We start from the raw sequence: 20968 nt of genomic DNA on the forward strand, positions 1-20968 counted from the left end.
ATTAGGAGGGTGTGTAGTGAAATACTCACCATTGTCAGCGATGGATTTGTCATCGTTGTCAGCTGCTGAAGCGCCGACGAACGCGGGGAAGTTAGGGGGCTGCGTCGCCGCGCCCGATGTTTGTTCCGGGAATAGTTCCGCGAGGTCCGCGTCATCGATAACCTAGAAATACATTTCAAGTTAGCGTCTTAGCGAGGTACATACGAGAAGATATTTATATACTTAATGTACCTACATTACATAAATATCTTACTTATGATGATACATCTGTATCATTTGAAAAAATAATAACTTAGGACTCAATCGAATCGTCATAATGATTTCGCAATTGATATGTAGGTAGGTCCTACACCTGTAGGTACAAAAGCTTAGAGGATTATACAAACGTCTTATTTTTACATACTTGTAAATAGCGAAGGCCGCGGCGTTAAACGTCGAGTCTTGTTAAAATGCTAACTTAGAACTGCAGGATACTGCTCCGTAGTGAGTACACACTAATGAATCTTGCCTCCAATTGAGGGGGGATTTAAATCTTCTCAAGGCAGAGGTGTGGGGTTGGAGCCGGTGTAGCTTTATTTGAATATAATTTGCCTACTTTAATAAACTATCTTTTGTCTTCATCTTTACCTGTAGCTGGCAAGCAGCGACTAGGGCAGCGCTGGAGTCGTCCGGGGAGGCGTGCGCCGAGCCCGCGGCCTCGGCCGAGTCCGAGTCGGAAGACGACGAGGACGATGAGGACGACGACGACGAAGACGACGATGTGCTGCTGCTGACGGCGCTCTCCGGCGTTTGGGAAACGAACTGTTGACAAGAACATGTTTCAATTAGTACCAGCTGTACCATCTGCACTTAGACTGATCAACGGTAGGCGGCGCGCCGCGACTGTTTAGTTATGAAACTTTTTGTATACAATAAAATTTAGTGATGTCAACAATGTCAAACAGTTTGGTGCAACCGATCAAAGTCGGTCTTCATAGTTTAAAGTAACTTATCAAAAGGCTCAGACTTATCAAAATATTATTATTATTATGATTTCGTTTTACGATGACAACGGATTACCTACGAACGAAAATAACTTTAGTAAGTACATCATACAAATTCCTGTTGGCGATTTTATGTACATATAAGCACTATAATGAATTTCTAAGAGAAATATTAGAATACAATAATTATTCGATTTGTATAACAGGTTACCCAAACTCATATATGTATTTAAAAGTAAGAATTGATCTTTAATCCCAACAATTAATATTATGGAAATGAAATCAATACTGCACGGTAATAAATGATGATGTTATGATTGATGATTGTTATCTTGCATTTTAATTCGCAAACCACCGTAAGTTTAGGTCCATTCAAATATTTAAAGACGCGAGCGAGGCTCAATAGTCTCATTGCATAAATATATGATTTTGGTGGTATTGTTCTTTATATTAGTCCTATACATAGAATAGAAACCACAAATATCACGTGGCTTAGGTAATTCTTGTAGTCAGTCATAATCTGAGCAAATCAACGCTGTAAAAGGCAAGACCTATATTTCGTTAGTTTAATAAATATCATTATTGCGAGTTAGCGAGTGAGGTGAGTGCAATTGCCGAGCGATTTGCCACGACAGAGGTGTTGTAATGACGCAGATTACTTACTTATTAGATGGAATGGAACCTATTGGTTATGCGCGAATTGCGTAATGGGAGAACTCGGTGATGACTGCGCAAGATAAGGCACAAAAATGCAAATTACACGGTGTCGTTTAAGTCAACTGTCAAATAGTTTAAATTAACGGCTTTCTTGCCTAGTCGGTTTCGAATGCCTGTAAGGGTAGGTATTTATTTGTGTATTTATTACAGTTATTTGTTCCTGAGTTATGGCACAGAATAAATAATAGTACTAAGTACAGAAGACTCACTCTCTAACAAAACGCGTCTGTTAAGATCAGTACAGATATGGCCGCTAGTGGAGTGAGCCCCGCCTGGTTATGGTTGTATTCTATGTATTTACGACTGCTCCATAATAATTATTCAATGATACATAACAACCAGGATGCCATAGAGGTTAGGAGAACAAAAGACAAGCATAGAAGCCAGTCTCCAACTAAGTGCACCGATCAAAAAGCCTCAATTTCCTTAAAGCTTTGCTTTGATGATAGAGGCGTGATGTACAGAAAGAAGCCAATGGGGACATTGGGGACTAATCATGAACTCCAAATGTAGATTATCCAGTGATAACTGATAACTGATGTGAGGGAGCAGATGGAGCCTCACTTGAGATGGTGGAAATTAAAGGCAGGGTTCCGCACGACCCTCAGCCGTGAGGGAACGACTAGAGAGATTTGGTGACTAAGTTTTCGTAAACGCAGTCACATGTTGCGAGCCTATGAGGGGTAGTCTACGTATATGGCCATAGGTGACCGCAATACACACCAACTAGCCATTCAAATCTCACACACCAACTAGCCATTCAAATCTCATATGCGGCGGCATAAAATTTAACGACTGGCTATATGTTCCTGTAAATGGTGTTGTCTATTAACATACTTGATCGCGGATTAATAAAATGACAATGCAATTTAATTAAAAGCTGTACATTAATCGGAACACTGAACACCTGACTGTGCGTGTAAATTTAGAGCGCCCCACATTCTTAATAGAAGTTATAAATATCTTGCTCTATTTCAGTTCAGTGAAGGATTCGAAAAAACGAGAAGGAAATCATTAGTGTTGTTTGTGGAGTGCTGACAGACGTGATCATATTTTAATACTCCGTCAATTTCAATCCAAGATCGTGAGAGGCAAGCCGTAGCGTCTTCGAACAGTCTCAAGTGGTTTTGAGCGTAAGCAGTTGTAGTATAGGAATAACGACAGTAAGCTACTTACCTCCGAAAATGTATGAACTTTGTTAGACTTTAAATATCTCGGTGCTTAGACAAGATGACTATCGTACATCGTTAACGCCAAACGAAAAGTAAATATGTATCGGGATGACAGATGCTACGAAAAGTCGCGTCATCATTTCCAAACATTACGTTTCGATTAGAGTTTTCTATCCATCTTGGTCAGGTCTCTTAAAGCAACGATTTCTCGCCAAGAATAGCGGTGGATTAGTAGCGTGTTAAATTAAATAACTTATTCATTTAAAATCTAGTAGGTACTCTGTATTATTCTGTACCTAGGCAATGAGTAAGCGCTGGGTTATTCGGAGTGTTGTTTTTACTATTAAGCTGGTGGCTAGGGTGCTAATCAATAAGGCGGAAGGGCGAACAACCCTCTTTACTGGAAGGGGTTGAGCACATGTCGCGTGGCCGACGGCCTTATCACGGCCGCATATCAATCGCCGTGGAAACTACCCCATAAACTTGTCCTACGTGCAGGTTTACTTGAAAACTAAAAATGAATTTATAAACAATAAAAACTAGCCGTGGTTGAGGTAAAATTATTACCAACCGGTCAGCTTTTATGATATCGCAATTGCACTTTTTATATCCAGCTCGGATTTTGGTATAGCGTTTGATAGTATCATAGATCTGTATGACACTAACAAACTACGTTAATCCAAGGTGGATTCTTCCTCATTAATCCATAACATATCTGGGACGATGGTGTAGCTAAACTTCATTTATTGCCGTCGTTTTACTGTAGATTGGGCGATTATTTAATATTAAAAGGTTAGGCGTAATGACAGACAATATCTGATCTTACAATGTTTCATGCCTGGCCACAACAAGGGGGCAAGTAGGTGGTCCATTCCATTCCCAATCGCACGTATTATTTCGCAACTCGGCTGCCACTCCGAGCTGCCACTAATGACGCGATCAGCATAACTGTTCCGATCGAATAAGGCCTGGCGAATTCAAACACGCATTCGTATCACAGCTTTCTGAACCATCTGGGGCATGCAGCGAAATAATACAATTGCTACATAGACAAATATGAAAGCTCTGAGCATTTGAATCGACAATGGGATAACGGTAACACAGACGGCGCCGACACGAATATCACATTATCGGGCTCGTGATCTGCGGAGATTTATATCTGACAGCGGGCCTCAAACAAACAATATGCTATCGCCATCGCATACATTACGGTCTTCGGTGTCGATTTTATTCACGATCGCTCCTAGCTAACAAGCGAAACTATGTAAAAGTTATAGCAGTGCTGAGAAATGTTGCATCTCGCAAATGGCTGTTGTATATTAGGTTGTTTAACTTTCAATGTACGTATGTACGCCTAATAATAATACTACCTCTACAATCTCTAATAGATGTGCGAAAAGTTAAGTAAATCTCTGAATTGAGTTTGTGACATTCGGTACAGTTAATAAGTTAAATCTTAAGACTTTATTTTCCGAGAAAAACTGAAATCACTGAATGTGTGTGCAGTGCTGAATAATAACGCAACGAGCGCAACGATTAATTACTAATGAAGCGCGGAAATCCAGAACATTTTGCAAAAAAACTAGCATCAATACAGCTAATCTACCAATTTAGTATGAAATAATTGAAAAAACCAACAAGACTTCTAATTTAACCAAGTAAATGGCTGTTCTCGGCAGTGTCGTTGACGCAGTGACGCAACAAAAACTATCCTTGTGTTGAAATTGTTTTTGCTATTAACTACGAGTGTGGATGTCGACAATCGACAAACAGATCGTCGGGTCGATGACCGGGAAACGCCGGCAGAACAACAGACGAAATTATCGCTTATTGATGTTCGGAGATGATATTAAATACGTAATGAATGAGGCTAGAAAGCACTTAGCACGCGCAAACACGTACCGCGCATAATTGAGCGGTTTCTAGCGTCCGCGAGATGTGTTAAGGTGAGACCTCATTTGTGTAGCCTCCGGGTGAGCATGCTCAATTGACATGTTCCTAGCCTTGGGCAAGTCGAAGCCAAGTTATATCATGTATACTCTATACAAGTGGAGTGGAGAGCTACCTTTCACATACCTCGTGACTTTAACAAAAGATAGTAAAAGGTAGTTTCTATTGGCTTAATGTTAACACATAGGTAAACGAAAGTTAACCTACTCAGCTAGGGTCAAATCTGCGATTATTTATCTCGTTACTATCATTTATTCGTATTCGTTAGTACTCATGTAAAAAAAGCCTGAATATCGGGTCAGATTGATTTGTGATTATCTATTGAATAGCATGTATACCTTTATCGTTCCAAAATTAGAACGTTTTGATGGATTCTTCACTAATGAATTCGAAGCAACAAATCTCAGGGTACAAATGGCACAAGAAATACCAAGGTACGGTACTTAACTGTTGAATGAGAAATCGTTTCGCACTGGTGTATCGGACCGGGCCGTGAACTTGACCGCCGCGATAGGCGATAACCAGCCGCGGGCGATATCAAATCGCGCGAACCGTGCGATACAGCGGAAGAAAGGTCGCTCTCAAATCCACAATAACATTGTTTCGCCTGTTTGCTTTCCATTTTTATTTCCAATATGCGGAAGATATTGTATTGTGCGAGTGGGAAGCGTTTCGCGGTGCGGTAGGGCCGTGAACTTGACTGCCGTGATTACCGATCGGTGCGGTGTCGGCGCGCACAGAGAGGTCGCGCCTAAATGTCATTGTCCGCCAATTGCGATTACACGGTTCTTATCTACGGCAGATAATTATCAGTTAAGATTAATAAATTGCTACCGATCTTAAATATACTTTCCTTGTTATTTAATGGTAATCGGGAGGATTAACCTATCGGAGCCTGGTGTCCTGCGTCACCTTTGCGATTAACTAAGACCTTGAAAGTCGAAATACAAATGGCACTAATGGGAACCGAATGATCAAAAGAAAATAAAAAGAAATCATTCATGAATAGAAAGTTAGAAACATAGAAACCCTTGCACCGTAACACTATCAGCAAGCCAGCACAACGGAGAAGCATTGTTTGTGAAAATGGCCTGAGCTTTCAAGACGGGAAGTAATCGAGCCAGTCTATTATTTTGATAAGGTTATCCAAATAATAAGCTAACTCGTGAGAACGTGGCGAGTGGTCTGAAAGGGCACATTCACGTAACACTCGGCAGTTTGTCAGCAGCGGTTTCATAACGTCCAGCATATCTCCAGAGACGCGGACCGGCTTCGCGGCAGGCATTCGCGCTAAGCACCAATCATAGGAGCATTGCACAATTTAAAATGTTCCTTAAACAAATGGGTAAAAGGATTGTAATCCTACGTAGTTAATGGCTATTAGATCCTTTTCGCACACTAGAGGGTTCCGAGGCCGAACACTCACGTAATTGGTAACGATTATTAAGAGAATTTATATTCGATAAGTTGACGGGTTAAGCCCGAGATACGATTGAAGTTAAACAGGGACATGTTTACTTGCTCGATTCGTTTTGTAAAACGTGCCTGACTAATGGACTTAAATTTTAATTCAGTACAAGAATAATTATCCTTTGGTATTTTATTTAATAAGTTCGGTTCTTGGAGATAATGGTTTGTAACTTTGTACAGCGGAATTTGTTGTACCTATATGGTAGTGAATGTAACCTGCATGATGTGATCATATCGAATTGTTGGATTTGGTGTCTTTAATTACTTTTGTTATCAGATACTTTTGTTACGACAAGTAACAACGAAAGACGGTGAAGTGATTTAAGTGAAATGATGCACTCATCACTAGCATTCTTACAAAATTTGTGTAGCCTATCCCGGCTATATGTAACCGCCAAAGTATTAAAATTACTTTAAAATGCATGAAAAAAGGTCTAAAAGTTACATATTTATTCCTTATTGAGCGTTCGTCTTTGTATCTAAAGATCACAACTACATAAAACCGTAATCGTGTCCAATAAAGTGCTCCGATATACACATACTTTCGTAATTACGTTTCGTTCAATAGTACCATACAATGCATTACATCGACATCACATTGAGCGAAATTCTCGATTGTGAGAAAGGAATCGCACTTGGCCGGTTTTTTCTCGGCGATATACTAACAGCAACACTTAATAGTCCATCGCTGGACCTTATATATTTGCAACAAGGTTCAAATTGTCAATTAACGGGGGGAGATGGTGGCTAATCGGCCACTACAAATACGGCCGCATCGGCGACTATCTGACATCGACCACAGCGCTAATAGGCGTTTCGCGCCCATTTATTTTCAGTTTTAGTTTTTGCTGTTACACTTGCTAGCACCTACGCAACATCATAGCTTAGGGTTGTAACCTTCGGGAACTAATTACGATTTACCCTTATTATATGTAAAGAACATACATTGACAAGTACATTATTATAGAAATCCCTGAAGTTGTTAGGATTATTATAAAGCAAACACACCTTAGTTTTATATTTTTAGAAAGCAATTTGCAACCTATCAAATAACTAAAGTAAAATTAGGTAAACAAAATTCTCAATAGTAGAAATATTACTAAATATGTACATTTGAGTTAACAGAAACTCATGTTTTATGAACTATCTCGACGCTTAAAGATAATAAACCAGAGTCCCATAAAATGCGAGGTATCTACATTTAAAATGAAGAAGCTGGGTACCACATAATTACAATTTGATTTGTGGTCGTGTGAGTGACTGAGAATCTTCCACTGTGCTAGCAATTACACCAATCAATGAAGATTGTACCTGCGACAGTAGGTAAGCTTTTTTCCTCTATATCATTTGTGGTACAAGTAAGAATCCATTGAATAAAAAAACTACGGTAAATGAAGAGCATCCGTCAGTGTTTTAAGGTGATTATCTGATAATGAGAGCGCTATTACCTGTCCAATAGTTAATTCTACTAATCAAAGCTTCTCAAATGCGCAACTGATTACACTTATTACTTTTGTTCAAAGCGTGCGCTATGGGTCGGAAACTGCCCCTTACAGACAAGACAAGATCCCATAGCGCGCCGTTGGCTGGACTAGGCTAAGCCTCGTGGTAGCCCTGGCTGCCGGCGGTTGATTGTACTCATCAAGGCTCCCCGTTCAAGGACGCGACTAGACGCAACTGTCGAACGACTCTTATTATCCCAGCAGACACATCTCGTTTTTGTCCAACGCTCATTTATATTCATGATACATATCAACGCTTATATCTATAAATTATATCGCCGATAATCTTAGTTTACTCTTGAGGAATTCTTTAATCGTTAGCTCATAATTCAAGTTAGTTGCGAATTATAATATTGGTGATCATTTAATGAAATAAAAGTTGTTTATCTAACTTTAAATATTTGAATGATCAACCGTCGCGTCGATGTGTATCAGAATAAGTTTCAAAACCTGTATGATAAGTACCCGTCAGTTTATTTATATCGCGCTGGACTCAATGCAGACATTGCAGAGCCGTATTGAGTCTCCGCACTCAATACTAGCGTACTTTTTACAGCGAGCAAAAAATGTACAAAAACTATTCATGTTCTATGAGTTCAACCACCTCCATATTTTCGAATGTAAACTCATTGTCTATTACACGTTTTTTGTTACACTCGAGCAGATCATGGCAATTTAAGGTGGCAAACATGAACATTAAAGTCATCCCAATATCAAGCGCATTTAGAATCATTTTGGGTTCACAGAGTTATTGAATCATCATGAACAAAGCGACCCACACAGGCGGATTTTCCTAAATTTCTGGCCAAAAGTAATGGATTGAATTAAAAGTTAGAAACGCTTTAGGAATCAAATAAAAACATATTTAAATTAAACTACAGCTTTATTTAAGGTCGATTCACTGTTTCTATATTTATTTTATTAGTTTTTTTTTTCTTACATGTCCAAAAAATACTTTAGTTCTTTTGGATCATCATTTATTTTTTAATCCTTCTTGTAATGTTTTCGTGAAATATCTGTTATGTAAGGATCAGATGATACAAGAAGGTTATTAAACACATCCTCTACATTTTGGATCCGACTAAATTTTCTCGAATAACTTTCTCTGTACATTTTTATGTCTTTATTTCTCGATTCTTGAGCTTCTTCTGAAAGTAACCCCAAAGGCACTATACAATTTTTCATTATTTCATGGCCATGAAATAAGATTTTATGTACAGTTGTTGGTAGGGGATAGCTATTTTTACAGATGATTCACTGACCAATATATTTTTAGGATAACATCTCTTTTTGGCGGAAGTAACATTTTCGGCTCAGGACCGCTTCGGCCTCAGTTTCATTTCGGCAACTTCTTAAGTAGTTCTCATTCGCATTTGGTCTACTGTTCCGATTCGCCAGCATTCCTATATCGTCACTTTCTTATCTCGCCCGCTTTCTTACGTGGGCCACTGTAGTAACTTGGTTATATTCCTAATTAGACTACAGTGCCGATTCGTCAACACTCCTAATTCGTCCATAGTGCTTACTCGTCAACATTCCTATTTAGACCACAGTGCCAACTCGTCAACTACATAGCAGCCCTAATAGTACATCATCATTATCATCAAAGTTATCTTTATGGTTAAGGACAAGTGTGACAACAGCAAATACTAATTGTAACTGCCGCATACTAGCTGGAAAATTCTACATTCTCAATTCAAATAAAAGAACGCGGACGAGTTGGCACTTTGGTCGAAATAGGAACGTAGACAAAAATGGTATATTGACGATATCAGATATTGGACGAGTTGGCACTATGGTCAAAATAGGAATTTAGACAAAATGGGGTATTGACGATATCAGAAAGTAGGCAAGTTAGGAAGGTGACGATTTAGGAATTGTAGGCTGACGACATGGCACTGTGGACGATTTATGGAGATGACGAAATGAAACTGAGGCCGAAGCGGTCCTGAGCCACATTTTCGTAAGGAGGATAGATGTTGCAGTAATGATCACTTGCACTTTTCCTAATTAAATTGTATTGGAACTTGGTAAGTTTTGCTCCAACAACAAGTGCTAAAGCTTCATCTGGTGTGAAAGGAATGTGAGATTGTCCAGAAGTGGCTTCTTGTTTTGTAATTATAGTTTCACATTCTTTAGCAGATTTCAGATCACCATCTCTTTTGAAGTTCATTTTAGCAGCAAACAAAAGTTCACTACTAGTTTTTTCCTTACGTAAGTCTTCGGTTTTTCTGCGTTTGGTCCGATCACTACTCTCACAGAAATCTTTCGAAGTTCTTCCGCTTACTTGCTTTGAAACTTGTTTCTTAACCACGAAACAAATAACATTACTAAGCCAATTACATTCTTTTCTATTGAAATAGGCATTGTTTCTTCTAACAGATGCCCACTTTTGTTTGTAGTCGAATACGAACTTAGATAATAATTGTTTTGAGTCATTTGTTAGACCATCCTCAACACCTAAGAAACTTGCTACTTGGTTAAAAAGATTGTTAAGTTTTTCATTATTATCTCTTTCGAATTGCACGTTCTATAATATTCAAGCAATTGTTGATGACTTATAATGATATTCTCAGAAGATGAACCTACAAACAATGAATAAATAAAAAAAAACTGTTTTCGTAATTTTTACTTCTAACTGATAATTGTCTAATAAAAAACAGATTAGCACCTATTAGCAACCTAAACTATCAAAATAGTTTAGCTAATATGTTTGTCTTTACTATAATATTCATTCAGTAGTCAGATTCTATTGAATATTGAACTTTATACACTAATATAAGTAACCAACAGGTAAAAAATCGATTGTAAATTAACTTTTTTTTTCCTGTGTATAAACAAACTGAAAAGTATGAACATTCATGTTAAATGTATAGTTACATACCTCCAGCTTCACAATCTATTATATAAATCAAACCAAACAACTTCAAAACAATAGAATATGTTATATAAATACACTTAGTTTTAACAAGTAATTAACCTTTGGTCAGAAGTCGATACTTCGTTAATGTGGGTAGTTATGAAAACGTTCGTTTAAATTGTTATGAGAGTTGTCATTAAATCTTAGGAACGATACAGATACAAAAAATAAAGTCACGTGACTATTATCGTTGATTTGGTACATTGGACTTTTGGCCAGAAATTTAGGAAAATCCGCCTGTGTGCGACCACTCGGACGTATCCGAGTCAAAGAATATGCAAATACACACCAAAGAGTACATCATAATACGAGGATAAGGAATAAAAATAATCCACGTGTAAAATAAATACAAAAGAGCGGACCGCACCTTTTGGGATACGTTTCCATAACTTGCGATGCATCAGCGCGGAGCTCTTTTAAATCAACAGCTGTATAATAAACTCCAACAAGATCAGAGAGGCTTGTCATTGTCATCGTTTAATGCTATAAAATATACGTCCTCAGTATACAATCATACATATACCTTGTGTTTTATTGGCTTTATTGTACGTACCTATGTGCTACCACACAAGCAGCCTTCATACGCAGGTGGCATAAATAGTGTGCCAGGGAATTGTTTCTGTATAAAAGTAATTGATGTAATCGAATGTATGGATCTGCGTCGAGTATAGGCACTAGGCAGTAACATTTTTTTAAATGGTACAAGGCGATATGTACATTAAAGTACCTACTTACCATTAATTTAACGTTATAACATTATTTTCCAGGGCAAATGTAAAGACCGGGAGTTAGTGACATTTAGATGCCAAGTTGTTTTCGAATCACTTCAGAGCTATAATTATATCAAAACGGTATATACCACAGTGACTGTAGCCATAAATATAAAATTTCGTAATGGTATTGGTAATGGTACGTCCGTTGGTATCTTCCGCGACGTGGAGCACAGATAATCGTCACGTAAGCATCTTCAGGTAAGTAAACACGAGTAATTGCTGGGCAGTCGCGCTCGCAAGTATAAATCAGCCGGTAGCCCACGCAATGAGGTGTCATTCTGATCGCTTACCTAGTACTGGTATGTGCCTTCAGGCTCAGAAGAAATTGTAAAAGTAAGTCCTTTTTTTCAATCCTTATTATAGTCACACACTGCGAGGTGGATACAAAAACTTTTAATATAAGACCAGCCACGAAATCGCGTAAAAAGTGATTATTCATAAAATTAAATTTCAGCTGATCAGATGTCGATGTTTTATCTATGGGACAGCCAGTATTTTGCGATTTGAGATTGGTCCCATTTAGAGCAAGTTATTCAGCATGACCTACAAATTCATCCCGCAGATAATGACTAAGGGAAGAAAAACTGCCTATGTTACGGATCTAAAGGTCAGAATACAACGCATAACTATTAACGTACTCGAGCCGCCGGCTCTTGCGTACCAATAGCAATACACAGTATGTTCCTGCCATTACATATCCAAATAACATGTATTTAAATATGGTAAGACATATTGTCCGCGTTTACGGAAAGGCGACAAGCAATCGAATCGGGTCTCGGAGACATGGTTTATTTCATACGGCATTTATACGCAAGTAAAATATATTAAAAAGGAAGGATATATTGTCATTGGATGAAGCATTTACAGTTAAATTCTACTACCAGATCTACCAGATTGAAAATAGGATAGATACAAAATTACATATGATCAATAATAGTAACAACATTTCACACATAATAGTTAAGATTAATTAACACCGAAATATTTGTCATATCCTGCTGTTATAAGTATATGGATGCAAATTTTTAAATACATATGAAACCACACTGGAAAAGGGGCCAGAATATTATCAGATCCTTTTAGAATGTTATCAGTACACAAAATATAAGCTTATAAAAAGACAGCGTCAAAACATATAAGAACTGGCCAAGAGAAATAACAGAAGGAATAATTTCCAAGATATCGCTTATTTATACACAACAGTTCGCACCACATCACACCGGGTGTAAATCATCCCGTCCGTCTGCCGACATTAAACGCGAATTTTGCGTTATTTCGAACAGTGAACACGAAATGTGGGAGTTTTATAGCATTCGTTGATCTAACGCACATTTAGAATAACCAATTATAGTTAGACATAATTTTCGTTATTAGTTTTATTTTACTCTTCTGTTTTTCTACCACTCTTTGTATAAATCCTGTAATAGATGTATTTTATCCATTAAAATAATTACCCAGTCTATCCTAGTTCGTTTTGTAATCGTTGCGATAAAAATGATGAAGCGTGAAATTATACAAATATTTGAAAATATGATTGGAATTTCCATAATGATTAAATACCAATAAAAATGCCAGCGGCAAAAGCAAGTGTTTCTGTAAATGACAAAATGAGATAAACAAGGTCAAGGTAAAACGTTTATGGACACTGTTCAGTTAATACAATAGTTTTTGAACATATTTACAAAACGTCTTCATATAATCGTCGTTTATTCAAACCATAGAGAAATATAGTAAGACAAGAGTGCTCACTCCATACATCACTTCAGACTATTAATTTCAGTGTCTACATCTACATCTAGCATCGAGTAGCGGAACTATCAGTACTGCTACTTGACAATAGATGTAGCACCGACCGGAAAGTCTTATCTCAACAGTATAAGACTTTCCGGTCGGTGCTACATCTATTGTCAAGTAGCAGTACTGATAGTTCCGCTACTCGATGCTAGATGCTAATAGTCTTTTTGTTACTAAAACTGATGTATGGAGTGAGCACTCTATATATTTTTTTCTCTATGATTCAAAATATGTTATACAAAAAATGTGCATTATTATTTCAATTTGTGTATAAGTCAAGTGAGTATTTTCCTCCAGCAGTATTTTCGTCAGATCCACTAAAATGTTATCCGTTATACGACAACTTTTAATATAATATCACATTGTGTGCTAAATAGGTAGGAGTAAAAACGTTTATATTGAAGATGTAATCTTAATTAAAAGGCAATAGGTATCAATAAAAACAACAAAGGGAAGATTCCGCGTTTAGACAAATGACATAATCGCGGCTAATCTCATGGTCATTAACGCCCGAGGGTACTGAGGCTATTGTTGTAATTGAATACTTCATGGCAATCTGAGTCACATAAGCGAAGTGTGGACGCTCAGAGCATGCTCGACATATGTGCCATGAGCGTGAAGGTCGTCTACAGTCTGTATCTCAATGTGGTAACAATATTAAACAGACTAAAAAACATTAATGCTGGTAGTAGCGCAGTTAACTTTAAAACGACGCATATTAACGTCTGTGTTGATCGATTATAATCCGAAGTGAGTTGAGTTTACGACTTATTTTTGATTACGGGGACGTGGGTATAAGTTCTTTATGGGCTACGTAGTATGTGTACCTACTCTACACGTCTTGGATACGTTGGACCTGAAAACAATGATCTTACGATGTTACTTGTTAATTAAAACTATAAGTATAGTAGTTTATTAATATACCGACTTACAGACACTGGCAAATTAGTAATATCTCCTTTTTCCGATAGGTTCAAGTCCAATTTATAAGTACATATATAACTATAGACATATACCGCATTAAAAGTTTTTTGAACTGTATTAAAATTAAGGGTATTCGATTATTTATACAATGGCCTTAAACATTATTATTTACTTTAACGGAACTTAACAAAGCTATAAAATTACCTCTTAAATGTGTAAAAATTGTGAAAGTTTTAATCAATGGTCATAATAATTAAGGTATACGGTGAAAAGAAATGTCATCATATAATCTAATAGCATGTGTTCAGTTGCATTTTGCGTTGCAGTAGCTGGTACCACTGGTATTATTATTTTCTGGTACCGTACCAGAAAATAATAATAAAAAATAATAATTGGCTCCTCATCAGTAAACGACCCTATAAATGGATCCTCATATGGGTAGGTACTATGTTGTTTGACTTGTCGCAGTTTAGTACATAGGTACGTCCACACAATCACGATGTGTCAACAGTTAACCGCGTAATTAATGCGAAGTGAAGTGCGTTCTTAACGAGTAGTTCAGAATAAGCCACGCGTATCGCACATCGCACCATCATTTCATACTAAACACATGCTACTTACCCATTATGGTTTTAAAACTGATTTTAATTAGCGACTGTTGAAATTAAGCAATTAACAACTCATATTTGACACTAGTAGTTCAAACCCGGTACTCCGATTTTTTATAACTTCTAATGGTCCGCTCCATCCCGTGTATCTTTTAATAACCGAGGTCTTTATTTGCCAAATGGAATTTAATAACGATTATCAAAATCAGAACTTATTCTCGGCACGTAATTACATATGTTTTTATCGAATCTCTGCGAACAGCGATTAGCGGTGTAAATAGACCGCTTATGCAATTAAGAATAGTCAAGTAGCATAATATTAGTAGAAGCGTTGCTGGCTATAAGCTGAAACTAGTCATAACAAAGTATCAAACTCCCCTGAAAAGCAGTTTCAAACGCCTTGCCGTGTTGACAGTCGGGTGTCTACTGTCTATCCTACTAACACCCACTCTTCAACTAATGTTTACGTCTACATGTATTAGTAGGTAAAAAAAATATGTATGTGAGAAAATAACTACTGACTCACATGAATACAGTATACACAAATTAAAACCATTGTAATATTTATAAAAGCAGTCAATTAACACTTATTTTGCCAGCAAAATGAGCATGTGTGAGTGGGTGTTCGGGTTATGAGTTAATCGGGCCCCGCGCGATGATTAGACCACTGACCGAGTACTCACATTGCAAACTCGTTCACAGCTCATATCATGAACCAGCGTAACTGTCCCCTCGGGATGCGTAAAAAGGAAGCGGTTTTACAATAGCTCCCCTGAGCGATTGACTCTGTAAGCGATCATAACACCGCTGCTTCGGGCCCCTGCTACCGCTTTCAAATCAATTGAGGATGATCCTTTTTTATTAGCTCACTCTGAATAACCAATAAAAAGGCTGCGGTTTTTTATTAAATTAGTTTTTATTCGTCTGCGGCCTCAATAATTTAGATCTTTATTGGATAGAGATAAGCGATTGAACTTTGTGTTAAAGGATGTTGCTAATAGCATCTAAATGGCAATGTAAGGTTGTTAATCCCCTGTTTTTATGGCAACTTAAATAGAAGCGAAAAAGGTACAAAAGGGGACTTGGATTTCTCAATTGGGTCACATATCAAGTGTTTATTTTAGTGTCTTTAATTCATATATTAAATCCGTTTTGTATAGAAACGTTTCTTAATCTGTTTGTCTGTTACCTCTTCACGCTTAAGCCACTAAAACGATTTAGATGAAATTTTGTATGGAAATAGTTTGAGGTCCTTCGAAAAAGGATAGTTTTTATCAATCATTATAATCAGCATCCCACGCAGACGAAGTTGCGGGCAGAAGCTAGTGTCGCATACATTGAAAACGATCACAAACTCATCACGAAATTTCAAACAATAATTAGTATTAACTCATCCAGCATATAAGCGAGCGAGCAGCGCAAAACAAAATATGGTAAAAAATGTACTTTATAAAGACGAAATAATTCGTATCCGGCGACATTTATGAGACGTGATGTCACTCTTTGTCACGTCGCTGTGGACACAAGTGCCGAAATAAAACCAAGACACTGTTTACGGGCTCCGTCATTTTTAGCAACGTTTTCAATGCGATCCGTATCAATAAGATCCACAGGAAAATTTATTGTGCTCACAGATATACAAAGAAATAAATACTTACTTATACAAAAATACCGACGTTTGTATGAAAGAGTGAGGTAGCAAAAAATACATGCATGGATTGTCATGGTTCATTTTTAGGGTTCCGTAGCCAAATGGCAAAAAACGGAACCCTTATAGATTCGTCATGTCTGTCTGTCTGTCCGTCTGTCCGTCTGTCCGTCCGTATGTCACAGCCACTTTTCTCCGAAACTATAAGAACTATACTGTTGAAACTTGGTAAGTAGATGTATTCTGTGAACCGCATTAAGATTTTCACACAAAAATAGAAAAAAAACAATAAATTTTTGGGGTTCCCCATACTTCGAACTGAAACTCAAAAATTTTTTTTTCATCAAACCCATACGTGTGGGGTATCTATGGATAGGTCTTCAAAAATGATATTGAGGTTTCTAATATCATTTTTTTCTAAACTGAATAGTTTGCGCGAGAGACACTTCCAAAGTGGTAAAATGTGTGTCCCCCCCCCTGTAACTTCTAAAATAAGAGAATGATAAAACTAAAAAAAATATATGATGTACATTACCATGTAAACTTCCACCGAAAATTGGTTTGAACGAGATCTAGTAAGTAGTTTTTTTTTTATACGTCATAAATCGCCTAAATACGGAACCCTTCATGGGCGAGTCCGACTCGCACTTGGCCGCTTTTTTTATTTGATTGCTGTAATTTATTAAAATTACGATTTAGCTATATGTCAGACCAAGAAAATACACAAAAATTGGATTTTGTTCTTTGTTCTAAAATGTTGCGACTGAACGAATGGAGTTGACAAGAAATGCATATTTCATTTGTCGTCTTTTACAAGAAAACTCGTTAGAAAACGATATATGACGAAATCAACAAGATATGCCGTGACTAAACTTCTTTGAGGTAAAGGTAATCCCGGTTTAAATTTTAAATAAATATTTTGTTAAAATACCTGTTTAGTGTTTCGGCTTGCGTGTCAAGATCAAATCTTACCGACTTCGTTGTCAGTGATTCCTCACAAAGGAGTCTTAAAATCGGCAGTTCCAAGTTCAAAATTGAATGTTTGACCGGGCGTCCGGCGGAGGGTGAAGCCCGTTCCAGGCCGCTTCCTCGGCCCCTCCCTTACTCTAAATTAGGCATTACCATACCCGTGATCATAATCAGCAGCTGCTCTCTAAACCAGAAACGCACTAAGAACGTAAAGATTAGTCAGTCACAGATATTAATGCATTTTTCGCTCCTATTACCATGGAACAAGGTCGAAAAGTGTAAGAATTTTTTATGCCGATCGTACAGTCGCTAGCCGAGGTGCTCAAAATATCTAGACGCACTCTAACGCCTTGACAATAGAGGCGTGTTCAGATATTTGTGAACACCTTGGCCGCTCCGATATATCTGATATATGATGACTGTACTAATACCAACGCGCTTAAGCAAAGGTAGACCTTATCTTGTTGCAATAAGGCTGTCGTATAGTCAGTGTTACATGTTTAAGACATTTTGTTTTCGGCAGAGATCCCAATATTAATTAATTAAAAAGAGCGTTTAGGGTGGCGAGCGGAAGAAAAATAACATGTACGAGTATTACATCTTAACTCGTGTATAAATACAAGCGGATTGGTTTAGCTTGGTGTAGTCTCCATCAATAAGGTTTAATTAACACCTGAGTTTAGCAACTGCTCAGTTTATGTTCTTTCTATTTTATGTTAATGCTAAAGTCATATATTTCTACAGTTACAAACCGGTGGAATGCAGATTGCCAGTAAAGGAAATGCGAATAGGGTTTCTAAGTACTCAGAAACGATGATTCCGGGATATTTTATGGCGTAGCTGAGAGTTTACATGCGGATTATCGTAAACGACATGCAATCAATTTTCTAATAGGGATATGAAATAAACTAAAAGTGAATAAAATTTATTCGTGATTAGGTACCATTAAGTATCTAAATACTTAATGACTCCCATGATTCGAGTAAAATTGCATAGCCAAAACCTTTATATAGAGAACAGTGTTAAAAATTATCGATGCCCCAGACACTCTTGCTCCTATCAAAAACGTTGTTTAGGGATACGAGTACCCAATACCCGGTCATCTATAGGTTTACCGTTTAACTGAGGCGATTGGTAAGGCGTTATTATTGTCAGGTACGGACTGGTTGAAGGCTTGGCTGCATAAAGCGGATTTGTATTATATTAAGTAAAGGTTATTGATATAGGTAAACTAGTTTAACTCCCAAAATTCAGCTATCGTCACCTAGAAAATCACCTCACTCCTTTACCGCAACCGCCCGAGATGATTGGTAGAGCTATAGTTATAATGCTGAATATAAATTTTCTCGATAAATGAATTTGTTACGCGTGGCAGAAGGAAGTGTTTAGCAGGGCACTGCAGAGCTTTGGGCCCCGAGTGGAGGCGCGGACGGTAGCACCCTTATCCGTTACGCTCACGATACTATCGCCGCGGCCTAATTTGAATAACCTACGGCGTGATAACTGCATTTGCATTCGTTCCCGAACTGAATTACTCATTTCCTTGAGAAAAGACACGCTTATGGAGCTTTAAACCCTTATTAGTAACTCTTTTTAATATATATACTTAGGTTTTATATCTACCCGTAGTAGTAAAATATCAGTGATTTGCCCGAATGTTCGTAGCTTGTAATTTGATTGATTTCAATTTCTTTATTTATTTTCTGAGATCAAGTAATCTTAACAAAATTCTGTATTCTAAGTTAATTTTGCATTTATGTTATCCCTGTCTTATTTTCTTTATACCTTCCTATATCTATTACCTACCAATAAAATTAGATATTAACTGAACATTGTAATTCAATTGAAATTATTAGAAAGTCAATAAACGCAACCAATCAAGATAAAATAATCTCACCAGCTTTTGATTAAGAATCGTAGCCATTCCAGAGTGAAACGGTACATCAGCAGCGGTGCCGCCATTAATATCTGTATCTCTTATAATACTTGGAAAAGCTTACGGATATTCGTCATGTAACAGTTCTTAAGTCGTTTTAAGTTGTAGTTCGAACAGCATTTACGTCGGAATTCTCTAGAAACTCTCCCGGGTTCCCGCGAGGTTGAGATCGTGACTGCGCGTCGCGTCGGCGCAATTTGCTTACCCATACAGTGCCAGCGCCGCTCTAATCATGTGTAAAATATTGCGGGGCCCGTCACCGCGACACGGAATCGGGTCCGCGTCAAAAGTCACGGTGTGAGATTAATTGAGCGCGATAGCACGATTAACGGTGACATATGAAAAAGCATGTCCTGACACTTCGCACTGACTGAACAACTCGATACGGACTTAGAAAATGGTGTGGTACAGAGTACAGGCATCATACACCAACGCAGAATCGCATTGAGACGGCGAAAAGTGTGAAAACAGCTTTACATCAATCAGGGACATAGGCGCAGGGTTCTAAATTGTATACCTACTCTTCCTGAAAGTTAACACTTAACAGCGCAAGATCCCGTTAATTTGATAGTTACAGTAGTACCTACAGACCGAGACTAAGGTCAGATGGTAACTTTGCAGACTTGCAGAGTAATTGTTGGAAACTGAATAGAACCCTTATCTGTATGATGACTATTTGTATGATCAACATAATGTTTCCAATCGCATCGTTATGTTGCAAGAAATATCTGAAAGCAGTTGTGATGAGACTCTCAATCGCTTCTGTATCGAATCGTACGCAGCAGAAGATATGTAAACGACATAGTTTGGGCGTTGGTAATCGACTTAAGCCATATCCTCGTCGGTTCTTAAGTAATACATACTATGCATTCTTTACGTAAATATGTAGCTATTTGAATACAGAAGCTGTTATGACGCCTACACGGTCCGATTCAAAACATCGCACGGCAATCGAGAAATATAATACATATTAGCTTGCAAATCCACGCATTGCCATAAAAGCGTAGAGAATCGGCGAGATCAAGTTGAGCGCGTGACCTCAAGGAATAACGAGCGTGTTAGCGAGCCGGGCCTATTAGAACAATGGTAGCGCAGGAGCGATCATAAAGTTGCGCCGAAGCCGGACGAATGCTGACCTGCCCCAACTGAGCGTGACAACGCTTCCCTAGTCACGGCCGTCGCCTTCTGGTAGGACCTTAATTTTATTCATCTAATATTATATTAAAACGTTTTTGTGGACCGAGAACCAGGTAGGTACGATCCAAAAAAACTAGGGTACGACGTTTTATTTTTGATACACTTATGAATTGGCATGAATAAAATAAATTCCGCAAATCAAAAATAGGTTTCAATATCTGATAATGAAGTGACCTGATTTCCGACGCAATTCGACAGACAATTATTAAAGAAACCTTACTATTTCTTGGGATAGACAAAGTAACTTTTAGTAGCCTTTGGGGTATGAAGTGTGACGTGCGGGAATATTTGCGTTGCATCTTGCCCAGGCGCATATATGTAATGAGTGGGGACGCTAAAGCATTCCTATTATTCCCACGCACGGGGCACGGTTGATGCGCGGTGCGGTTCCGATCGCCGAGCGCA

General features: G+C 37.9%; 1 protein-coding gene across 1 annotated transcript in view; it reads right to left on the reverse strand.

The window, feature by feature from the left end:
• The window catches only part of LOC134656570 (histone-lysine N-methyltransferase ash1), an 84606-nt gene that overhangs the window by 29587 nt on the left and 34051 nt on the right, over positions 1-20968 (reverse strand). The window contains exons 5-6 of the mRNA XM_063512128.1: positions 628-801; positions 30-162 (exon numbers count right to left, since the gene is read on the reverse strand). Of these exons, the coding sequence (XP_063368198.1) occupies positions 30-162; positions 628-801 (307 nt within the window). The remainder of the gene's footprint in view (positions 1-29; positions 163-627; positions 802-20968) is intronic.

The sequence above is a fragment of the Cydia amplana genome, chromosome 18, assembly GCF_948474715.1.
Source record: "Cydia amplana chromosome 18, ilCydAmpl1.1, whole genome shotgun sequence".
NCBI lineage: Eukaryota > Metazoa > Arthropoda > Insecta > Lepidoptera > Tortricidae > Cydia > Cydia amplana.